General features: G+C 39.0%; 1 protein-coding gene across 4 annotated transcripts in view; it reads right to left on the reverse strand.

The window, feature by feature from the left end:
- Positions 1–24,244, reverse strand: part of MDFIC (MyoD family inhibitor domain containing) — a 91,125-nt gene extending 66,881 nt beyond the window's left edge. Inside the window, exons 1-3 of one of the 4 annotated variants that reach the window (XM_057730856.1) lie at positions 23,888–24,244; positions 23,395–23,580; positions 4,732–4,854 (exon numbers count right to left, since the gene is read on the reverse strand). In XM_057730856.1, coding sequence (XP_057586839.1) covers positions 4,732–4,854; positions 23,395–23,479 — 208 coding nt within the window. In that variant the 5' untranslated portion in view covers positions 23,480–23,580; positions 23,888–24,244. Of the gene's footprint in view, positions 1–4,731; positions 4,855–23,394; positions 23,584–23,866 lie in introns of all 4 variants that reach the window. The other 3 variants (XM_057730857.1, XM_057730854.1, XM_057730855.1) reach the window with 3 other exon arrangements.
- Positions 24,245–25,843: the final 1,599 nt, after the last annotated feature.

Genomic DNA, 25,843 nt, shown 5'->3' on the forward strand with positions numbered 1-25,843 from the left:
TGAATTCTAAAGAAAACCAAGTAATACTTACTGTGATGTGCATTCAAATATGAGAGCCGCTGTAAAGATTTAAATCCAACCTCTCAGTGCTCTTTCCTTACATTCAAAGTTAGAAATCCTTTAAGTATATAAATAGTACACCTGAGTAGTCTCTGCCTTTCTTTCAGTATTTACATAGAGCAAGCATTCCCTAATGTGATGAACTGGTATTCATTAAGGGGTGATGAGCATTAAGTTGGCAAAGTCTAGTAAAAGAAATGATAGTGCTCCTAAGAGCCTGTTGAGAGGAAGCTCGGAGGATGCCAAGAGGAAGGTTTCAAGTAGAAGCGTGAGTGAAAAAGCGTGATGCACCAGCTGCGTAAAGAGGAGGCGAGTGTGAATTAGAGGAAGAGGGCTTGCGTTCTACTACCAATTAAGTGCTTACTATTATGAGAGCTAAAACCTCTTCAAAATGAATAAATGGGTTAAATAGAATGGGGATTACCATTTAAGTAGAGCATTCTAACTTTGCTTCAGATCATGGGAATTCTACAAAATCACAAAGGAGAGAATTAGCTGAGCAAAATAGTTTCATTTAATGGGAAATTTATTTCAGAAGAGAAGCTAAGGAAAATTTCTGGAGTGAAGTAATGACATTCAGAATTAGGAGACGTTTATGTAAAAAGCAATGTCCAAGGATAAAGTTAAGTAATAAGAAAAGACCTAGAAAAACCTGAGAGAGAGACCTGAGGCACTTTAGAGAGAACAAAGAAAAAATGTAACTTCTCTCTCCATAGGAAATAATTAAAATAGTAGAATTTGACCTAAATTAAAGGAAAATTTACTGATGCCTGTGAGTATAAGCACACAACACATACACACACACACATATACACACACACACACATACACACACACACTCCTTCCTACCTTAGAAATCCCCCCAAAGACTGAGATCAAAATGTTACTTCTGTTCCTTTTCTAGTCTAATTAAAACATGAAATGTTGCCTGTTGCCTCTTATCAGTTTATGCATATTATGGGTTAAATAGAAAAATTAATATTAATTGAGGATGTCACTTCGCTGCAACGTTTATTCCACTAAGTCACAGGACTAGTGATTATTAAAACAAGGCATAGCTCCAAACTATATGCTGTCCCATATATGATAATCTGAGAGGAAAAGCCAGTTTTAACCATAGAAAGATACTTTTACAAACTCTAAAACGGAACCTCCATTCCAGAAATTAAATTATACACCAAAATATTTTCTCAGAATACAAATGCCTTTTCAACTGTAAAATGGATAAAGAATTATAATATTAAAAAAAAACTATCCGATTATAAAGTTTACTCACAAAACCTCCATTAAGTTTTTAATTCTTTACTGATTTGATTTAGATTCTTTTTTTAAACAAAGTGGTTAGAATCATCTTTTTCATTTAAATTTCATAAGAGAATCACAATGCACATTCTCTGACCGGATTGTGTGTGGCCTATTTATTCAAAATGTTTGATTCCACATGGATTTCTTCTCTTTTATTTATAACTTCCAGAAAGGATTCTAATAACTTAGCAACTCAGCAACTCAAGGGCAACCAATTTGAAATCCAGGCCCTGAGAACACAGTACCTCAGATCTGCCACCTGTGATGTTTTCTAGAAGGACCAGGGAAGGCACACAAAGCTGGAAGTTCCGTGTAGAGCCTGCACCAAGTGTGAGCCACAAGTGGGTGGTCCACTGAGGTCGGGGTTAAAGTTCACAGAATAATTTGGAAATTATTCTCAGCTTGGATCTCGTTTATGAGGCCTGAGAATACACCCTTTAATTAGAATACAATTTCCAAAGCAGCCACTCCCTTGACTTTCCAGAGCCTGGTTATTCTCAGCAAAGTAAAAACAGCCTCATCACACTGACAGCTAACAGTCCCCTATAAATTATGCCTTCAACGTCCAACAAAGGAGGCAGCAGGCATCTGGGACAACAGAGACGTTAGCTGCCAGCCCTCACTCGCCACTCTCAAGAATAGATAAGAAAGAGAGTTGGCCTTAAACAGAGTCACTCCCCTTCACTTCTTGCTTATGCAGCTGAACTGTCCCATGGAAGCTTGGAAAAAGAGTGGGTTGTACATTTGAAAATGTTCCCACACCCCAGCCGGCCTCATTTTTCTGATGATCCCTCCATCCAGCCTCCCTCACACTACAGTGGGAAACTAAAATCAATTCCATGAGAGCCAGCTGTCTGCCTCTTCCACGGTGCTCAGGGAGCCACACAGGACTCCTGGCACGGGAGCCAGCCCGGTCCTGACTCACCAGATGTTCCCCTCCTCCCCCAAGCAGCTCTGAGCCACAGCCTTCTTTCCAGGGCCTATTGTTATTACAAAAGACTCACTGGGCCCCCAAAATGGGCTAGGTGCTAAAGCAAGAAGAAAACACACATCTCCCTGACTGCAGGGTTAAGAGAGTCAGACGTTAAATGACGCAGAGATGGCCAACGACTCAATGGGGAAAGCCAAAGATGGAAAGTCAGGCTAGCTTTGTAGACTTTAGTATCTGGGAGTTGAATAGCAGAAACTATCATATTATCAAATTTGCAAATGTTATCCAGACTTGAGTCAGTTTTAATGATGACATAAAATGTTCCAGTCCTGTAAATCCAGATATCAAATTTTTCTGTAGACCCAAGAGAGTAGCCTTTGTCTAGAAAAGTATGATCAGAAAAATAACAAAAATGTAGTTTTTGCAATTTGCCATCAGAATTCACAGTCTGAAGTCACCCACTAATATCTGGAAATTCTAGGCAACTTATGTTTTGGCCAAGAGTGGCATTACTGTCTTTGACCATTATCTTTTCATATTCATTCACCTGTCCAGCTTTCCCAGCAGCCCTCTCAGAGGGGACCATAAACCTCTCTCTCTGCATTCCTCCAGTGCATATTAGTAGGCAACCAGACAGTTGTTCCCAAATACTCAAGTGCCCCATGGTACAAGCTGCATCATTATCTCAATAAAGAAACTATTTCATACATTTACAGTATTTTTTTTTTAATCACTGTCCATGTAACCACTATAGACAATAGAGAGTTCATTTTAAATCCATTCCTTTAATGCTGTGAATTCAGCGATGAAAATGAGCCTCATCAAATAGCACTAAAATTTTTTAACACGTTAACATGACTCTCTGTATCCTTATGCAACAGTGCTTATATTTTGGTTTTTGTCCTAAGAGTTCCTATTCACATTTTCCTAGTGTGGGCCTTGGGAAGGGAGATTAGGGAAGTAAATCAATTAAATGAAACACACACACTTAAAATTCTGTGACTATGGGGGAAAAAATGAGCAAACAATCATGCCTCCCACAAGGTGAAGTTAAAATTGCCTGTAAGACCCCTTCTCGCTCTCTCTGGTTGTTGGGAAATCACAGATAAAATATGCCAGTATCTCACAAAACCTTAAGTTTCACAACAGCAGAGTCAATATTTAGATAGAAGACAACCAATATATGTTTTGGGGATAAATGTTTACTTGAAATAACGTTTTCTGATTCTTTGAAGAAAGCTAGATAAATTTTGCTCCTCACTAATTTCTGAGTTCCATTTCCTTTCTATGCCCTTCCCCAACAGAAAAGTATAAAAAAACCAAAATGGCTCTAAAATTAAACTAAAATACACTCACTTTTAGAGCTTTTGTTTGAAAACAAAATTTCCTTCAAAAGTGTTTTATTATTTTTTGTTTTCTACAAAGTTGGCTTTTTCCTTCTTCTTTATCTGTTTTTGTCTCTTTGGTTTCCATGAGGGACAGATACTGGGCATTCTAGAGAGGAAAGGCAATATTCCAAGACTCAAAATAAATGTAATATGCAACACAAAAAGGGGTTGTATTATGAAGTCGTCTGGACTGAAGAATTAAATTTAAAAAATAAAGTAAAACAATACTTGATTCCCAGAATAAAACTGCTCCTCTGTCCTCTCTGCAGAACTGAGAAGTGAGATGGTAATTTGGTTACCATGAATGAGAATTTCAAAAGATGTAGTATTCCTATGCCCTCTCAGGTGTGGGCCAGTAGTGTTCTTTCAACTTGCACATTCACTACAGAGAATTGTTCATTATATGGCAAACTCATCTTGAATCCACCTGGGGGAATTTAGCAACCAGAACAAGCAAAACCTGACACCAACAGGCATTCTGAATAGCACTCAAAAGATACTGACATTTTAGGGCATTTCCAGAGTAAAACAAAACTAAACCAAAGCTTCTTATATATTCTACAGAGCAATTTTAAGAGGAAGAGAATAAAAAGAAGCCAAGTAGTGATAAAAGCGTTAAGTGTAAAAAACAGTTTGGAATCATTTGGCCAGAAGAACAGGGACCACGTGGCATTACCAAAGTAATACTCATTGTTCTTAACCTCCATCATTATCTTTTTAGTTTCACAGTCTGTTTATCCTCAGAATTGTCTGACTTCTACTTAGTCGCTGCTCAAGAAGGAATTGAGTTTTGTCTAAATCTCTCTAAGAATGGAGTCCAAAATTTATAGGTCAATTCTTCCTTTTTAAAGATGGGATGAAAGCTGACAGACAGTATTATTTTTACCCTACTTTTAGCTCTGTATTTTAAAAGACTCATGAAAAACACTTTCAGATAAATTCTGTTGATTTACAGATTTCTAGCAGCATTATATGAGACAATTAACTGAGAGCATGTCATCACAGTCATGTCCCCAAATCACTCCAATTTTCTCCAAAAATACTTACTTCTGATGAGTTCATCATCCGAACAATTTCCCCAAATGGACTGGTCTTGCATCTCTCCATGTGTGAAGCAGCTATTGGTGGCTTGAGTTATATCTCTCTCAGTATTTTCTTTATCACATTTTTCTAAAAAATATATATATATATAATCATTAAATATTACATATTTTGCTTTATTTTTTCATTTTATAGATTTTTTTCTAAATGCTTCTAAATCTGCCATAATTTAAAGAAATGGGAGCAATATCTCTACTAACGGCATATGTTATTAACTCAATAGCAAAGATTTACTGAGCACTTACTATATGACTAGCATTGAAGAAACAGATTTTACTGTAAAAATTATGTTAAGATCATTATAAAGAAGTCATCAAAACATAGCAGATGATCTGCCAAGACAAAAATGTGGATCGGTTACATCAGGGATGGAAGTGAGTCCATACAGGTAGAGGGCAGGGGTGGCAGGAAAAGCATCAGGGAAGCTGAGAGTTTTATACATGGATTTATGGGTTCTCAAGGGGAAAGCCAATAAGTAAGGAAAAGTAATGTCTTATTAGGAACATAACTCAAGCAGAAAGCTGACTATGACACAAGGTAAAATGAACGTTAGGAGAGGTCTAGAGCACTAAAAAGGTTCAAAGGAAGAAAAAGAAACTCATCAGGATTCAGAGCTCAGGAAAGGCGCTATAGAAAATGGTGCATGTTGGATGGTCTTTAAGATCAGCAGGAATTCTCAAAGTAGAGATGGGAGGAAGGCCATTCCAAGTGGAAGAACAGCTTGGGTGAACTCCAAAAGCAGACACTTGGGCAAAAGTTACAACTCTCTGCACTGTGAAGTAGTTAAAGAGGGATATTAGGAAATAAGAAGGTAAAAGTTTGAATAGGGATGTGCTATGGATATATAAATGCCAAGGTGAAAAATCTGGACCTTATTTCAAAGCAAGATAAGTAAGTGAAGCTTTATGAATTGCCTAATCAAAGCCACATGTAAGAAAGATTAATGAACTTGTACACACCAATGGTTCTCAATCCTGACTGTACTTTAACTCACTCAGGGGGCTTTTTAAAAAAAGATTCCGGGGCCCCATCACCTAAAATTCTACTTTAATTTGGGGAAGGGAGGCCTAGGTAATTCTACCGTACCTACATCCTTGAGAATCGCTGGAGTACGGACGCATCTCAGAGGGAGAACAGAGTAAGGGAAACTAAAAGGGAGACGTAGCACAGCCCAGGTAGAAGTTGATGAGAGTTTCAACAACTGGATAAAAAGATAGGAAAGGAGGTAATTGTGAGAAAATAACTACAGGATTCACAGATTATCAGAGAAGATGGGATTGGAGATGACTAAATTCTCTTAGTCTGGATTTGACAGGAAAAACCTAGAGACTAGAGAAATAATTTTTAAAATATATATTTGTACATAGAGATGTCTGGGCATTGTACTGTGCAGTGGGGATATAACCAATTACAAGACACAGCCCAGGCCCTCACGGAGTTTACAGTCTAGTGGATGAGTTTAGTTGAACATTTGAATTTGCAAGTCAAAAATAAAGTATAGTGAGAAACAGTCATTTCCTAAACTTGATTGATGAAGACATTCAAATGAGTACACTCACCGCAAGAGTGAGTATGTTAAAAGAAGACTATCAAGAGGGGTCTGTACAATTAGAAAGGAGTCAGAGAAGGAAGAAAAACTAGATGATGTCAAGCCATGGAAGCAAGGAAAGGAAAGAGATTCAAACAGAAGTTGTTAGTCAACTGTATTAATATTTCCAGTGGAAGGAAAAAATTTCTGCACATGCAGAAATTTCTCAGGTACCATGGGGATTTCACAATTGAAAAGTTCTGCCATGAAACACATTTCAACACATGAAAATAGATGGACACTCAGGAATAAGTCCAGAGGCTAAGATTTCTGAAAAAAAAAATAGGGTCTTCAATGCTAAGCATTTTTAGAAAGTAAAACCATATTCAGAGAGCAGTAAAATATAAATTAGAATCATGCTAAACCAATATGTTCTAGATTTATGTAACATTTACTCAGCATTATCTTAGAGAAAATGTAATCTTCCTGAGATGTGTTAGTTTCGATTAAAATCTTGACTTTTTTGAACAACTCCAGAAATCTTTCCAGTGCTACAGTCAACCCAAGGCCTTTCTGAGATGATCAACAGAAAAGATTTTTCTACCAGCTCACTAGTATTGATACACAGAAACTCTCTCATCAGCAGAGTCCTATGTCCTTGCTGCTACTGTCATATAGCTGACTGCCGCCAGGTGTCATGCTAGTAGGCTTGATTCAATTAGTAACTCTAATTGAAGCTGAATGAAATTAATTATATAATTTTGAGCTGTTCAAGTTTAATTCCATTAAAATTAATTCATGAAACCAGGGCATTATGAAGCATTGCTGACTAAAAGAAAATAGGTATGAATAAAGCCTCTAGACACACTTGACTCACATTTGAATCATGTCCAATATTCAAGTGCTAAACACAGACCCTCTCAACTCTCCATTGACTAAGTGAAATGTCACATGAATTGAGTAGTAGACCTACCACTAAGAGGAAAATAAAGTTCTTCCTGCTCTGAATATTTATTAAAAGATAGTTACCACATTTTTTTTGAAGTTTCCTTATCTGTGAAATTCTAGAATTAGATGATCCCCAGAGTCCTTCACAAGTTTAAAAAGAAAAGAAAAATTATCATTCTCTGTCTCATTTTATTCAAGAAATTATAAATACGTAACTACTATTAAATCACAATCGTCAGTCTATCCAACTTTGCCTCCTTTGAAAACTAAATGTCTTGGTTCAAAAGTTGGTCTCAGGCTTTTCTATGATCCACAGAGCCTAAAGCAAGGCTCAGAAAAATCTCCAAGTGTAAAATTTAAACTGACTTGCCAATTCTCCACTTTTATAAACTTCTGTGACCACATGACTGTTCTGTGATTTTCTAATGTATCTATTTTTATTTTATTAACATCTTTTTAATATTTAATGGAATACCAATATGGCAGCCTCATAAATGGTGTGCAGTTACATCTAGTATTGAATAAATGCAATCAGAGAGACTGAGATTTAATTAACAGACAACTGTAAAATGGGCACCATGATTCCAGCCACAGAACCAATCTTACTACAACTTTCAGTAGGTTTGGGTTAGCCACTACTTATTAAGATGACAAAATAGTTTCTAATAACAAGTTTCTGTTATTGGTATAGGTTGTCTATCACCTCTGAATTGCAGCAGCAGAAGCCATAGTCCTGATTTAGTTAATTCCTTTCCGGCTTTATGAAGGTTTGTACTTGCAATTCAGCTGCTATGTGGGCCCAAAAGACATATCCCAAAAACAATCAAGTAATTTCAGTGATGCATAAAATCAATCTGTTTCTTTCTACAAGATTTCTATATACACATCCATTCCTCCCCAGCTATATATATACACACATACACAAGCACTCCTTCCCAACTTCGCAACTTTCTCTCAGAAGGGGACCTTATTATCTTGATGATGCTGTTCTTCCAAGCCATTGGTTCTCTACTATAGAGCACTTTAAATATAAAGATGCACAAGTTCCAATCTCAGGGGTCCCAATTCAGGTGGTATGGGGGGAGGGAGGTATCATCATCATATACGGCCAGGTTTGAGGGGCACTGTTCTAGGTAAGCCCTTCTGTACTATACAATTGAGAGAAAACTTAGAAGAGCCCATCGGATATTGAGATACAGACCTTGCTTATCATCCCCTTTGTCACTGTATTCCAGGGTATTCGAAAATACCATTTTATCTAATTGCTAATGAATCAGAGGTATTTAGTTCTGTCTCTGTGTCAGGACAACTCTGAGAATACAAAGCTTGTATTACACATAACACTAAACAGTCCTACTAATAGATAAACATAAGAAATATGTTTTAGACAGTAATATAAAACTTGAAGACACTTTAAAAATAGTCCTAGAGCAAAGGACAGTCGTACACCAATGGCATCTGCTGCCAAAAGGCTAGCCCCCCAACATTCCACTGTGCCTGCACGAAATAGGGAAATGCAGAAGAATCTTTGGATGAGAGGGAAAGAGTTTGGTCCCTGACAACGAATCCTCTAGCTGGGGAGACCAAACATACACACAAAACAATGAAGCAACTACAAAACAGAAGGGAATGAAAACTGCCCTGGGTCATAATTCTGGCTCAAAGACTGACCAGCTGTGTGACTGGGGCTGGGCCTTATTCTCTTTATCCAGAAATGAGGACACTGAGCTGGATAGTTGCAGAGAACTTATTGGCTCTAAAATTCTGTAAATCTGAGTCTGCACAACAGCTAAACAATAGAGCCAAAAGAAAACCCTCTGTAAAGCACTGGATTTGAGTTAATTTTCAAAGAAAATGACGAGCATGAATTACGCCAGTGTCAAAGGTAAAAAGTAAGAATTCTAAAGGATCCATTTAAATATAAAATATCCTACTTCGAAATGACTATCTTATAGGATCAATATTCTTTATTTTTTGCTATTTTTCTAAAGAAGGGCATGAATGGTGAGAAGCAATCTCTCTCCAATCTTGATTATTCTTGCTAAAGGATAATGAGAGATTCAGGTAAACAGAATTTCCATTTGATTTAAGATTCTATAATATTTTACCTAGTTGGCATTATCTAAATTTAAAACTTTGAGAGTTTTACTTACTCAGACAGTTGGGGAATAAAATAAATGAATGGTGGTTAACAAGAGAGAAAAATCTAAATGTATTAAAAAATAAATAAATTGGATATTAATACACTTAAAATATTATATATGCCATATAACAGACACTCAGCTGGTATGTAGTTATTAAATTAAAAAAAAAAAAGAGGAAGAAAAGAAAAAGTGCTTTCTTTTATTGAAAGAATTAATGAATTATTACAATTACAGTATTAGCAATTTTCAGAGGACTTTAATATGTAATATTTATTTGATCTTCAGAGCCCATCAACCATACAATAAAGAAAACGTTAGCTCAGTTTTACTGATGAGACTACAGAATGAGTCTCAGAAACAGATATTCAATTGGAAACAAAATGATAACACTCAGAGTTGGAAAGGATCTTGCAGCTCAGCTAATTTCATATCCCTCCCAGGGTAGAACGCCCACTGCCATACTCAGCCTTTCTCCAGAATTCCAAGGAATGATACACCCCACAAAAGAACACATTCTGTTCTTCCTCAGTTTGATTCAGTAGTAAGTTGTTCTTTATTTTGAGCATAAATATACTTTAACTAGTTCTGGCTCTGCCCACTATAGGTAAAAGTAATAAACTTAAACTTGCTTCTATAAAACAATCATTCAAACTATTGAAGAGGGATTTTTTTTTCTATTAGTTTGTCGTTAAGCACATTATCTCAATAGCTAAATGGTTTTAACAAATAAGAGTAACAGAAGAATCTAGTAATGTTGTATGAGGATGCAATGAGTTTGTCAAAATTACTAATGAACTTTTAAAACATGTCCAATACTGTTCATGCCATGGTTTTCCAAGAAATAGAGACAATATTGTCACCTAAAAATCCAGATATTTTAATCCCTCCTGATAAATAAAAAGACTCTCATTAGGTTCTCTGGGACAGAAATACTGTCGTTAAACTGCACTTTTTACTGGAGAAATGGTTAAGAGCACAAGGTCTGAAATCAGGGTGCATGGGTCCACCCCTGACTATGTGGCTCCTGGGCAAATTACGTAATCTTTGCCAGATTCTTAATCTTTAAAATGGGAATAATACCAGTAACTACAGCAGAGGGTGGATGTGGAAATAAATGGAATCATGCTTGGAAAGCAGAGTGTCTGCTATACAGCAAGGGCTCGTTCACACTTGCTATTCATGTTACATTGTGTCATTATAATATGTACCTTTTTAAAACATTAGGGATACTGTTGAGGACAGTAGCTATCTATTCAGTAATCCCTATGTGAAAAACCATGCTAGAAATCTGTTTCCAGACTGAACAGAAGGAAAACTATTTCTTCCTCTAAGAAGCTATATGTTATTTTTTTTTTCCTTGTGAGAATCATGAGGGAAAAATGCTTTCTTTTTGCCTCAAGTTTGCAGACAAAATTGAATAACTGGGTTTGACCCTACAGTATACCTGTACATTTCTATTTTCCTTCAGGTTTGGATCTCCTAGGCTACCCATACTTTCCACTATTCTGTTTTAATCTCTTTTTTTAAAATGTACTCTTGTAAGTTATCTCAAATAATCTTTTGAACTAGGCAGTGGCAGGTGTAAATGCTCGAACCAATCATCAAATACATTGTCTACTTGTTATCTGTACTTCATTTGCTCACTTTGTGAAAAACGAATATAAATGATGGTCCTTGGTAGATATCCTTATAAAACCTTGTAAAACTTATCAGTATATAATTCACTTACTTCTTATAGAAAGAAGTATTAGCAGCCTTCTTTACACTTAAAATTTGCAACTGCTGCATGTTAGATCTACTTCAATTACATATTTGATTTTAACCTATGACAAATCATTTATAATCTACATAATAGGTATAGTCTTACTGTTATGCAATCTATATTCATACCTCCTTTATCTGCAAACTTTAAACAATTTCATTTTTACTCTTCCATTAAAATGCCAGCATTATTTCAGATCACCTATGTGTATTCCGGATTTTGAAACCTCAAGTAATCTCAGACTAAGATGTCTGGGAAAAAAGCAGGGGGGGGGGGGGGAATCTGAGACTCTATTTCCCAGAGGCTAAGAACAATGTGGAAATCTACAAATGTTTCCCAAATGTAACCTTTAAAAACCAAAGATAAGGCAGCTTTCAGGAAGACCTGAGGCTCTGGAATTTTACTTCTTCATTGATCCAAAAAAAGAAGAAAAAAAAAATCCCTCAAGCTTAATGACCTTTAAGAAACATTGCAAAACCTACCTGCTTAGCCTTATGTTCTAAAACAGATTAAAATCTCATTGTCCAGAACAACATTTTAAGATAACCAAAGCATTTTTAACAGATGAATGAGCATATGCACAAAATTTTGTAATTTTATAAATATGTTATTATATAATCAGATTTACTATAAAGGTTTGTTGAATGAATTAAATGCTTAAATAAATTCAATCAACTAATCATTATTACCACTATTTTGAAAAATAATAAGACTTCTGAGCAAAATCTAAATTCACTCCTTCAAAGGGCTTCTTATGCATTTAGCTTATGGTGTGTTTAGAGTCAAAAGAATAAGAAAAATGACATTGACTCAACTAGTTTACAGGTTGGGGGTGGGGAGAGAATAATAAATTTTATACACAGTAAAGTGAAAAACAAGAATTATATGAATACACAATTGAATAAAAATATGCAAATGAAAAGGCGAAAATGCAGCAACAGTGCAAACAGTGTCTCAATAATCAGGGCTCTAAATAAATGCAGGGAGAAAGAATTAGACACTTTCCATTAAAAAAATTTTTTAAAGTAGTGGGGAAGTTAGACAAAGGCAAGATGATGCAGGGGACCAGGACCACATTATCTCAGTCATCTTAGTCTCCTGCACCTTCTACATCTAAATCTAAAGTTCCTCATCCTAAAAATGTATTTTCAGGATAACTGACCCCTGACTCCTGCCTCCTCAAATGCAAGTTCAATTGTGTTCTTTCTACCAGCAAATATTCTCATATTAAAGCCAAACTCTCATAAGCTCATGGAATTTGGAGTTACATGGGCTCATAAAGATCTCTTAGCCCAACCTGATACATGAATTCACTTAAAATCAATCAACCAGCCAGCATCCCCAGGAATAAGGCAAGAAGACTAGGCATGAATACTTCCAGGGATAAGGAAACAGCCTCAGAAGACAGCTTACTTCAATTCTAGACTCCTTAATTACTCAAAGACTTCCCCACAATTGTCTAAAATCTACTTACAATTTTCACTGATTCATCATATTTTGCTCTCTGCAATCAAAGTCTAATCTTCCCTCTGTGTGACAGAGCCACCATATTCTATCCACTTTTATAAACACGATAGTCTTCTCACTCTTATGTATATATATACTCTTATCTAAAAAGTCGTCATGAAAGAATTTGCCTTACTGACTGTTGAAATCCAGAGATACCACATCTATAGCAGTTCCCCTACTTAACAGTCAATTAACCCTGTTATAAAAAGGAATTGAGAATGTTACCTTCTTCCCCTTTTCTAAAATAAGGGTACACACTCATCTTTAGTTTTTATTATCATTATTCCAAGTGCCAATATTTTTAAAACTATTCTGTTACCTCTCAGTTATACCGAGTGATTTTATCAGGAACACATTCTACCCCAAGCTCTCTGATTAAAGGATGAACCCTGATTTGGCGCTATTACAAAAAGGAAGGCCAGTGGAAGTCAAAAGTGGACCAAAGGAAATTGTTTAATTTGTAAAGGCATTTCAAAGCTATGATTTTAGTCTGATCTTGAAATAAATGAGAGAGGACAGAGAAGAGCATTTCAAACAGTGGTGAAGCCACAAATAAGATAATAAGAGAATTTGCAGTATATTGAAATTGATTTCCTGGACTTCAGAATGATGAATATGGATTAGAAGTCAGGGGATGCTTCCTCTCTGGTAATTCTTCTGAAGGACAAAACCAGGAGACTCATTTAATTCACCAACACAGCATCTCTGGCCTTCTGGACCACCTCTTTGGGGCACTGCCTGCTTTAAATGCTCCTTTATGACCACCAACCCATTCTGGCTTTACAATCTCTTCAATCTCATTAACTTCCACAGTTTCAGTCCCCTCCAGGAGGATAACTTATAGATCCATTACCTTCACCCCGATTTCTGTCCTGACCTATAGATTTGGAGTTTCAACTCTACGTGAATATATCTTCAGCAACTCAAACTTAACATTTCCTAAAATTCATCACCACTTCTCTTCTGTCCCCGCCTGTTTCTCCAACTGTGGTCTGTATATTGGTCAGTGGTATTCACAGAATCACTTTTAACTCTCCATTTCCCGCTTCTTCCCCCTGCCCCAACAATCAATTATCAGATCCTGCTAGTTACAGCTTCCCAATTTCTCTTAAATCTATACTTTCTTGCCCATATCCACAACCAAGGCCTCCCATCTTTTTCTACTCCAACCAGAAATACTTTTCTAACACAAAGATTGAATAATGTTACTCCTTGGCTCGGTAAGAATTAAATTCATTTTGCATATGAATAAAAACTGATAGTTATTTTAACACTGTACATATTTTAATGCTATAAACTCTTATATCTTTCCGATGCTCCATAATTTCAGCTTGTATCTCAGTTAGAAACAAAGAGTAAAACCCCTCAGAAAATCTTCCTAAAATCCTGTATGTTGCTTGGATGATGTGATGGAAAAAAATAAGAACAGAGTAGGTCTATATTCATAAAGACCCAGAAGACTAAAGATTGATCCACCATGAAAAAGAGTAGGAGGACTCTTTCTTGGAGGAGAGAAAGTGAGGAGAGGAAGCTCGTTCCCTTGTCCTCTGCCACCTGCCTTCAGAGGGCCTGTCACCTGCTCAACCACAAGGTACCTTATTTTTGGTGCTCAACTCTGCATAGTCCAAACCAAGAAGACCTACAAACTGTGTCGTCTTCAGCTGCGGTCACTCGCAGCCCAACCCAGACAAAACTGACTCCTTGTTATTCTGCGATTCTCTCTCAACCACCAGAAGCCAGAACTGTACCAGTCAGCTGCCCAATGGCCAGAAACTAATCTGCCACATGGTTCTTGTAATCTTGAATTGATATTTAGGTGAGGGATTACAATATAATTTGGCACACACACGTACACATCATCCTCTCTCTCACCTAGCTTACAAATTCCTTCTGGGCAAAACTATGTGTCGTACATCTTCAATTGTCACAAGATTCTGTACATAGTAGGCACACAAGAAATACGTGTTGACAGGGTTTCCCGTTCAAATATGTCAATATATTGGACAAGAAATATATGCTAGCATGAAAATGTATTTCAGACTTTATTTCTGAAACTACTTAAAAATCAGGCATAAAAGCACATGCACATGAATCATCTTACGTCAGATAATGTGGGTGTGAATCTGAAAACAGAAGTGGACTGCAAGCAGAAACCACAAACAAAATTAATGTTAAAATAACTCTTTTCACAGTTCCTACTTCGTGAACCCTAAGTGATTAGAATCTATAAAATTTACAGATTAGAATCTATAAAATTTCAAAAACTTACAGTAAAAAGCTTACCTCCTTCAGGATGTGTATGCTAACATAAAAAGAAAATATGAAAAGTTTAAGTAACTTCGGTAAAGTGTTAATGGCAAGAGGGAAAGGAGGGGGAAGAAAGAGATACAGAGAGAGAAAAAGGTGAAGAGAGAGAGAAGATCATCCAAAACACAGGACTGATTAAGACAGTAGGAAGGGCTGCAACAACTTTTTTTTTTATTGTAATAAAGATTGTCAATTTATTTTTGATGTTTATCTGCTAACCACTTCCACATTTCACATCTCCAATGAATCACCAAAGCTCAACTATCCAAACATCTAGACTCTAGTCAGTGCAGAATCAATTTCCCCTTAATAAAAACTGAATAAAGACTTTTAAGAATAGAAAGATAAAAATCACCTCCCATGCCTTTATACAGTAGCATAATTACATTAACTCAGAAAAACAACTTGATTGAATTGTTTCCCTCTTCTGTTTGCTGTTGTCCTAATTTTCCATTTGTAAATGGCCTAACTTTATATTGTGACAATTTGTTTCCTTTTCCCCCAAATCTGTTATCATAAAAATATAATGCTAGTAAAATAATTACACACTGTTATTAGACCTTTCCATGAAATCACCTCAACAAGATCCAGGAAATGAGATGCAAAGAAACAGGAAAGGCTCTTACACACCCAAAAATTCCACAGCTTCCCCAGTAGCCCTGTAAAGGTCACTCAATTATATATATTAAATCCTTGTATGTGAACTGACCAAACAAGGCCAACAGGCATGATTCTTGCTGGCCAGAAATCATAGCCTGCTAATTGCACTGCTGATCTCTCCAGCTCCCCATACAGCCTGGAATACAAGATCAGTTGGTACAAATACACTCTTCCCACACATGCCTGATCTTCCTCCCTCACCACCCCTCCACCCCACCCCTGCTTCCATTCTGCCAACCTTCAACCCTACGCTAATTCCAAAAATCCACTCTATCTGCTTCTCTTCCCAAGGTCCCGAATGCTTCTTGCTGAGAAAGGCAATCAACCATGCTGACCGTGTCCACTAAAAATTCATGCTGTTCATTCTTCATTAAGCCCACAGTGTTACTGAGTAGTCCTTTTGTTTGCCCTAGATTGACTCCCTCTTGAATTCTTCATTCCTCCCAATCTTTTCCACACATCTCAAATTTCTTGACTCCTAACCCTCCTTGCTCTCAGCAAATGTTACATCTATTTTGCTGAGAACATCTGGGCCTTCAACAATCTTTCTCATATGAAATTTTCTCTAGATGATCACTCCTCCTTTTCTCCCATTCCCATCTCTAAGGGGAACATTCCCAACTTTCCTAAGACTGGTCTCATCATCCCCTTCCTTTCAATACTCTTTCAATTACAAGCACCCAGTGCACCACGGCTCCACCCCATGCTCTTTCATCTTTTCTCTTCCTATCCCCTGGCTTTCTTTCCATTACCGTGTGGTGGACATGCTCAGAATCACCCATCCAAAAGTAACCATCTATACACCCTGTTTCTCCCTTAACAAACCACAATTCTGCTCATCTTCCATGACCTCTAAGCATCTAACACTTCTGTGACCAATCCTCATGGACTCTCTTTCTGTATTCTTTTCCTTCTCCTCCTGAAAGGTTAGCCATTCCCCCAGATCTGATCTTCAGTCCTCTCTCTCACTCTTGTGCCCATTCATCAGCTACCTGGTGGCGAACTGTTAGTCTGTGAGCCTGACCCTCACCACTCTCCTAGTGACAAATTCTTTTTTTTTTTTTCAGTGGCCTACTGGCTATCCTGGCTTAGGGATAAGCTCCATGGAATCAACATGATCAAAAGAAGACTCAATAGCTCCTCCATTGTTTCCACTCTAGCTAAAAAGCAAACCTATGGGGAGTTCCCTGGCGGTCCAATGGTTAAGACTGTGCTTCCACTGCAGGAGGCATGGGTTTGATCCCTGGTCAGGGAACTAAGATCCTGCATGCTATGCGATGAGACCAAAAGAGCAAACCTATGGATTTCCTTAAATTTCTACTTTTCTACTACCTCCCACATTAAATATTTTGCCCAACCACATCAATTCCATTGAACAAAACTGGGACACTATGCCTGGTTTTAGAAGATTCAAAAATGAATAAATAAAAATCAATGCCCTCAACAATCTCTCACAGCAAGGTAGAGCTGTATCCTACTTTTGCTATTGTTCTTAAATCCATATTCTCAATTCCATTCCCACTGGTACTGCCCTAGGTCCTCTCATCTTTTGTCAGGCTATTATAATAGCCTCCTGCAAAATCACTGCTTTCAACTCTTGCCTCTCCTTCCAAAATCATCCTTTGAACTGCCACCAGATTTATTTTCCTAAAAACACCAATTTGCTCCTATCCTTACCCTTATCAAGAACGTTCAATGGCTCACTACTGCCTACAGAAAGAATATACAAATTCCTCAGCAGGAGAATCAGGGCCCTCCTCAAAATTACTTTAGCCTATCTTTACAACTTTATCCTATTCTCAACTCCTTAATACAGCTCATACAATGGTCCTAGTGAAATCCTCCATATTCTGTAACAGTCCCTTCCAAGCCTTGCTTTTCACATCCATGTACACCAAGGTGAGTCTGATTATGCTTCTTGGTCCAACTCAAAAAGTTTTCTTTGAGGTTTTCCCAAATGCTCCAGCTAGAGATGCTTTCTCTCTCCCGTGTTCTGCCATCATTTTCTTTGTGCCTCTGTTATAGCACCTTTCCATCCACCTTATATTATAGGTATGTGTAAACTTGTTTCTTCCATCACCCTGCAAGTCCCAGACTTCATTCATCAATCTATTTCTCTCTGTATCTGCCATATAGCATCACAGACAGACAGACAGACAGATACAGATAGATATAGACATGATAGATATATATAGATATGTAGATATGACGGAACATTCACAGAGCACCTGAGTAAGGCAGAAATAAACAATGTGAAGACAAACAAAAAGGCTGGTAGAGATGAAAACTGGTATTAAAACGAACCCTCTATACAAGTATCCTGAATTATAAACACAAACATATAAATGCTTTCACTAGTCCCATCCTCCACCCTGGCCCCCAAATCATTTCTGTTCATTGCCATTTGCTGCCATGACTCACACTTGTTCTGGACAGCAATCAAGCCTTCCATTTACCCAATCACTTATTCCACAAATATATACTAAGGCCTACTTCAAGGTCAGCAGTGTTCCCTGCCTATCTCAAGATTTTGTGCCATCATCTGGTTTCCTAATATGTCCCCTCCAGCTCCGCTCATACCGTGCTATTCCTTAGAACTTTATTCGCCGTTCTCAGCTCAAACACTTCAACCTCTCCACTTTCTTAAATTTATACTCATATCTTTTTGACCACTTCCTTCCTCCCTCCCCTCTTATTTTTTTTCCCAGTTACATCCTTCTCTTACGCACTTGATTCTTTTTCTTAGCAGAGGGAAAATGACTATGCCTAGCTGATAAGGCTTGCACTTCTCTAACTAAACTTAGAAGTGAACATTTGTTCCTTTAGGCATAAAAAAGAATTGGGAGTATAAGGTCTAAGATGCTTGAAAATGCCCCCAAGTCCTTTTCCAAATCTAGACAAGTTTTCTTATAGTTTTCCAATTATGCCAGTTCTTTCTCAAGCACCTGTATTCAAAACGATTCACTCAGTCTTGTTCTTGGTTATTTGTATGCGGTTGCCAGTATCATAAGAGTATGTTCTCTACAATTTATCATTTTACAATAAATATATAAAGTTTAATAAAATTTTCAACCATCTTTTGAGATTATGAAGCTAGACATAATTTATCATTCTGCTTCTATGAGAAAGGCTAATCCAGATTCCAAAAACCCAATTTACAAATGAATACCGCTCACATGCAAATTAGGAACTTCTTTCCATAATCCTGGGATCCCCAGAGAGAAGTGTTGGGTGGTGGGAGAAAAATACTTACTGAGGTGGCAGAAGAAAGTATTAAAAGATCTATGTATTTACTTATTTTTATTTCATCCTTTAAAATTTTTATTTATATATTTCTCTTCTAATATTCACAACATATTTGTATTACAGTACATATAATATTGACAGGGAACTTTTTTGAGGATGAATACTCAGGCCTAGTTTTATTAATTGGGATGTAGGGTAAAAATGCTGGCAAGCTGTAAGAGACAGTACACTTGGAGTGATATGATTTAAAGTCTGGAACTTGAAAAGGGGACTCTTCAAGATTTTTTTAAGGCTTTCTAACAACAACAACAACAATGACTATCAACATAGCATGTCTTCCTACAGATAAAAGCCTCTGAACACAGTGAATCTCAACAAGAGATAAAGAACACCTAGAGCTGTTAAAAATGCAGATTCTTGAGTCTCACTCTCAAGATTCTGTTTCTATAAGTCTGCAGTGGAGGCAAAGATGTCAATAGCCTTGAGAGACTAGGACAACATCTCAACACCATTGAAGTTCTGAGCCAGATAATTCTTTGTGGCAAGGGGTTGCCCTGTCCTGTGCATTGTAAGGTGTTTAGCATTATCCCTGGCCTCCACCCACTACATCCCAGGAGCACCCACCCCACACCACTGTCATGACCACCAAACATGTCTCCAGAGGTTGCCAAATGTCTCCTGGAAGGCACTGTTGTCCCCAACTGAGGACCAGAGATAGAAGCTGCCCAAAGATGACACACCTTGAGGAATGCCATTCTTAATCAAAAGGATAAAATGATATGATAAAAGTTGAAGAATATGGATATTATGCACATACATGGTATAAATTGAAATAAACAGGCTTCCCATAAAGGAAATCTGATTAGCCACTATAAATTCCTGACAAGTCAGCTAAGCTTCTAAGTCAAAGCTCTTCTTATGTAATTTCAACTTGAAGATTTTCTCCCTAGCTTCTATTTTAAATTATTTTTAATTAACTTTACTGGCATTTTGCATCCTGCTATGAAAAGTCCGCCTAATAGTCTCAGAGGACTCTCCCAAGAGAGAAGAGTGCATTAAATCACACATTATCACATTAAAGAATACTCCAGCACACAGTCCAACAGTCTAAATCTTGGCAAATGCAATGAGGGAGGGAGGGGGAATGCAAGGGCCGGAACAGGCTCAAGTGATTGCAATATCCTAAGCTGATTATCTTCAATTCATCCGTCCGCAGGAAAAAGGTTGTATTGATTCTCTGCTTCAACCACATTGATCACAATGACATATATTTTACAATTGGTGCTTCCACCCTGATTTCTACTGACTGTGTATGAGACCTTGGGCAAGTCACTTAAGTTCTTTGGACATCTCTTCAAGAAAGTGGGCCAGTTGGACTAAGTTATTTCTAAAGATCCTTCTAGTTACAAGTTGCAAATATGGAAGCACTTAATCAAAAGGCTTTTTCAATTATATGGATTCTAATAACTTTCTCACAAAAAGGTAAATGCCTGTCAGGGTTGAAAACATAGTGAATTTTAAGATGCTTGATCCAAAAAAAAAAAAATGACAATTAGATGAATCACGTATACAAGACACATTCTCTCTTGAAACAAAAATAACTGTGGTCCAAACTGTCCTTCACTTATCAAGACACGTATACAGGTACTCTGTGTGAGAAGGCAAATCAAGTCAATCTTTCAGAAGTTCATCATAAACAGGGAAATAGTTTTAAAATCACACATTTACTTTCCACTTTCTGTAATAGAGATCACAAATCAGCTGCTTAGAGGCCATTTCCAGCCTGCAGGTGTGGTTGTTTTGCTTGGCCTGGATGAAAATTGGATTTAATTGGTTGCCAACTTTTAAAAAGGGAGCGATGATACATAAAAATCTGTATTTCCAGTATCTCTTGAAATATCGGAAGATATTAACCCAAATGGCAACAATGAGCTGGAACCGAGAAGTACCGCCTCCTGGCCCTGAGCTCTCCAGTGGCCCACAGTCCCCACTGCTCCCTACCTGCCCACACCCATCCTGGTTCCCTCTGACAGCCTGGGGCATATGAGCTTAAGTCCTTGCTCTGTAACAATTTTCAAAATGCACAAATAAGATTCTTAATGCTTTCAGAGCAATAGAATTGTGCTTCCAGAATCACAGCCGAAAGGGAGAAGTTGTAAAGAGAGAGAGCTATGCTCTCAATACGAAAAACTTTCCTAAGTATGAGTGCTGATAAGCAGAATGAGCTACACTGCCGGTGTCTAGCTAATCACTCGAAAAAACGTAGAAAAAAGTTCTAGATTTGATGAGGAGTTCAGACTAGAGACCCCCTAAAATTACTTTCCACTTTAACTTTCTATGTCTTTGGTTAGTAGGACAGATTGCTCATCACAACACAGTAATATATGTATAGGTTATATCATATGTCTTTACGTATAAACATATACGTGCATACACATACTAACACACATGTATTTTACTTTGTTTTCAGGGGAAGACTTGATCTTATCCTTCCCCTTCATGAAAAGACATTTTCTGTTAACTTTCATAGAACATTCCATTTTTCCACACTGATTTTAATATATAAAATTAGGTTTCTGTCAACTAAGCAGCCATATCTCATCAGAGTATTATTCAACTATTCTTCTGAAAAGATGATCAAGAATCCAAGGACAGAAGGACGAGGATGAAAGAACCCCGGAGCAGCTTAAGAGGAGAGTGGCCTGCGAGCAAAAGTTCTTCACTAACATCTTTACCAATAAAACCAGCTTAACCATGGTGTCTACATCTTGATGTTTTCTCCCTACCCTCTTGCTCCAAAACGTTTTTTCTTTTAACTTATGAAATCTGCTTGTTTGAGACACAATCTTTTAAGATTTCTTTTTTAAAAAATCAACTTTATATTACATTTACAATTAAATGGACACCTATTTAAAGGATGTGGTGAGTCAAAGTTAAACTAATAAAAAAAAACTAAAAAAAAAACCCCAAAAAACGGTTACTGAGGCTAAGTCAATTTTCAGGTAAAACATAACCTAAGAATTTCCACACTGATGTGTTGTATGCAGTCCACATTCTCCTTCAGATCATTCTAGATGCTAGCTTCCTAAAGTCAGATCATGTGATACCTTACAGCATTACATCTGCACAGCTACATTAAGTATCACTGCAACTTCTAGGGACTTTTAAAAATGTATATTATTAAAGCTGGACATTGTAGACTCACAAGTTCTAAATCAATTGTTTTTCTAGTGTGTTTGGGCTTGATTTTTGACATAAGCATTTGTTAACAACAGTGATTAACAGCTCAAGTGTGAACCTAAACAGGCCATCAAGGAGTCGATATGACTACTGAGAGCATGCCGAATGACAAGAAAATGATTGCCTTGGCAATACAGTGTGCAGAACATGGGCTGCTTCTGGGAAAACGTGTTTATCATTCTAGTTCTGATTTTCTGATTTTCTCTATTTAGAAAGAGTGACTCATTGTGTAGAAGCAAAATAACAATGATAAACATAATTCTATTTAACAGCCCTTGAATGCCAGAACATTTTAATTTAGCCATAGATGTTTTCTGCTTTTACCTACTGTGGGTTCAACATTAACTTCTTCTTTCCAACTTTTTACTGCCTTAACAAAAACAATCCCAAGATGCTCACTACATTTTTGTTGTTTGGTGGGGGGCGGGGGGGTTAATAATCAGACAGGCTTACAATCAAGAGTTTTTGAGCCCTGGAAGATTGTTTAGTTTGTATCAGTGTGAGAACTCTTTAAATCAGAACTACCCTAAGAGGAAAACACATCAGAAGATTAAGATCGTTGCTCTCTGTCACCAATGAAAACGAAGTATGTTACCTTCAAGAGAAGAAAGATACTGTCTGACTTGTTTATAAGCTTGTTACAGAAGTTTCTCAGAAACAGTACTTTCTTTACAGCGTTAACACTTTGGAAGAACACAAAGAGCTAATTCATTCTTGGGAAGCATTTCTTTTGAAGCCTGTTTATTTCAAAGCAGAAACAGTTATTGAAAACGTATGCATGAGCCTTTCCAAAGCAATTGGTCACAGAAACCTGGATTATCAGAGTTGCAGAGGAGCCCCCAAGACACAGATGAAGGGAGCGTGCAGGCTTGTTTAGAAAGCAGCGGCAGTCCTGGGCTCTGATGAAGACACAGAATTGAAGAGAAGTAGTGGGGAAGTGCTTCAGAGCCCACACTGCTGGGTCTTAGGCCCTGAAATGCATATGCTTAAGAAAGAAAAGATCCTGCCATTCAGTTTCTCGGCAGCCAAAGGAAGGGGGGAGTGGAGGGACCCGCGGATCCCGCCCTCTTATCCGGTTGTTGATCTACGGCTGCAAACCTGGAGAACTTGCTTGAGTAATGCTAACTATGCAAAAGTTCACAAGGACGAGGTTGGCTCGGTCCTCGCACCAATTCCGCACACACAGATCCCAAGCAGCAAATGTGCGAACACATTTTAAAATGTAACAATGACAAAGGAGCTTGCAACTTGCAAGCGGCACTCACCCTGGGCTGGGGCGCCCAGCCGGCCGCCGCCCGCCTCGGCCCCGAGCTGGGGCCCGGGAACGAGGGCTTCCCCCGCGCCGGACATGGGCCGCTCCACGGAGCCCGCGCTGCGCCTCCGCCTAGCTCGCCGCCCTGCGGGGCGGACGCACCAAGGCCTGGGAGGTGTTGGGTGCAGGGAACTGACTGCTGCTGGCAGGGATTAGAAAAAAAAAAATGTTTTGAGAGAAGAGCACACCACCCCTGCGGGACATTCCCTCCCCCTCTGCTCCCCTCCCCCAAACCCCACCCCGGGGAAGTTTTGATTTGAAACCTGGGAGGAAAATTGTTACCCAGCAGGCTGACAGCGGCGAGTCCGAGGGAGTCGAAGGGGGGCACCCAAAGGGGAGGGGCTGGAAGGGAGATCACATTTGGGAGAAACTCGGCTAGGGGGATCAGAACCCCTCCTCCTCCCGCCCGGGGAACCGCCACCTACCTCGGCATCCCCCCAACTCACTCTGAGCCCCTTCCTCTTCCTCCTCTTCTGCCTCGGAAAGTTAGCGAGGCTCCGGCAGGGGCCGCGGGTCGCGGTGGCCTGACGGCGGCCGCCCCTGGGTGTCCCTCCCCGCCTCCCTCCCGCTCAGCAGACACCGCAGTGGCGGCAACGGCGGCAGCGGCCGCTCCTCTGACTCCGCGCTCTCCGCCTCCTCTTTCCAGCCAGCTCAGCCCGGCTGGTTCCCCTCCGAGGGGAACTCTTCCCTCTCTGCCTTCTTCCCCCTTCCACCACTCCTACACTCCAGAAACACTTCTCCCTCTGTGGCGCCTTTTCATCACATCCGGATCGGGGAGGCCTCGAACTCTTGGCTCTCGGCCCCGGCCCCAAGGCTGGGGGCGGCGCGACCCGGGCTCCCTAGCGCCCGGCTCTGTCTGGGTCAGGAGGCCAAAGCCCTACAGGGCTGGCGCTGGGGGGGTGGGGGTGGGGTGTTCCTCGGGGGGAGGGCCGGGAGGGGGGGGAAGGAGGGAGTTGCTATTCTCTGGCTGCCCCAAAGTGTCCCCCACCCAGAGAGTCAACCCATCCCCTCTCCCGACTCCTGCCCCAGACCCACCGACATTATGGGAATGCCCTCAGGGAAGGCAAAAGCCTTCAGTGCGGGGAAGGCAAAAGCCTTCAGCGCGGACAATGCAAAATGAAAAAGTATCAGACTTTCCTGGTGGGATACAAAAGGGTGGTTTTGAAACCTTGACCCCTAGCTGAGTGTTTCATCTCTTCATCTCTGACTCTAAAGTAACCTTTATTCTGCTTTTCAGTTCTTTGTTTACATTGGTCAAACAGGATCTCGGGACAGGAAAAACCTGTGCAGCAGTTGCATGAAGACCCTGGAGGCTGCCAGGCAGGCAAGGGCAACACCCTTAAGGATGCGCTGGCCCAGGGCCTCGGGCCCAGCGCCTCCTCCACAGATGCCTTCTGTGGTGAGATAAACTTGTGGACGGAAGTAAAAAGCTGATCAACTCTCCATTTATAAAGGAGACGTTCTGATTGCAATTTAATCTGATGAACCAAGAATAACAAATATAAAATAACTTGCAGTTATAAAGTACTTCAGATAACTTGTGCTCTTTATTTCCTGGTGAATGAAATGCCAAATTTGTAGAAATCCAGAACAAACTCATTTTCTGACTCTCCAGGACAAGAGTAATTACAGTAGTGTTATCAAAATTGGAGAAAATGTACACTGGATACATCTTCCTTCTAGAGGTATCAAAAATATCCCAGGGATTTCATCTCTTCAAAAAACCAACTGGAATTGATTCCAATTGATTGAAAAGACCTATTTCTTACCTTTAAAAAATCAGTGCAACCAAACTTACTTTCAATTACCTCCTGAAAAACACAGCCTTTGAAGTTCCTATAACAGTTATTCAGACCATACTCTGCCTCAAAAGACAAATGACATTTTGCCCAACGACCTGTGACTAACATGCTGTTGTTTTGGTTTTGTTTTTTAATTTAGAGACTTCAGGAATGGTCTGTATTAAAGTGCCTTAACTCTCTGAAAATTTGGGGGCCTGGACTATTTGTAATCTGCTTGATGAAAACGGACCAATTCTGAGGTCAACTGCATCCATTAGAGAACAAACATTAAGGAAGCTTCATGTCTAGATTCTATTTTATTCCTATTTTATATATTTCCTTGCCTTTTTAAAAAATATACCCTCACTAAGATGTTAAACTCCATGAATACTTAAGAAATTATAGCACTCGCGCTTCCCTGGTGGCTCAGTGGTTAAGAATCCGCCTGCCAATGCAGGGGACGTGGGTTCAATCCCTGGTCTGGGAAGATCCCACATGCCGAGGAACAACTAAGCCCACGAGCCACAGCTACTGAGCCTGCGCTCTAGAGCCCGTGAGCCACAACTACTGAGCCCATGTGCCGCAATTACTGAAGCCCGAGCACCTAGAGCCCCGCTCAGC

This window comes from Hippopotamus amphibius, chromosome 4 (assembly GCF_030028045.1).
Source record: "Hippopotamus amphibius kiboko isolate mHipAmp2 chromosome 4, mHipAmp2.hap2, whole genome shotgun sequence".
NCBI classification, from domain to species: Eukaryota; Metazoa; Chordata; class Mammalia; order Artiodactyla; family Hippopotamidae; genus Hippopotamus; species Hippopotamus amphibius.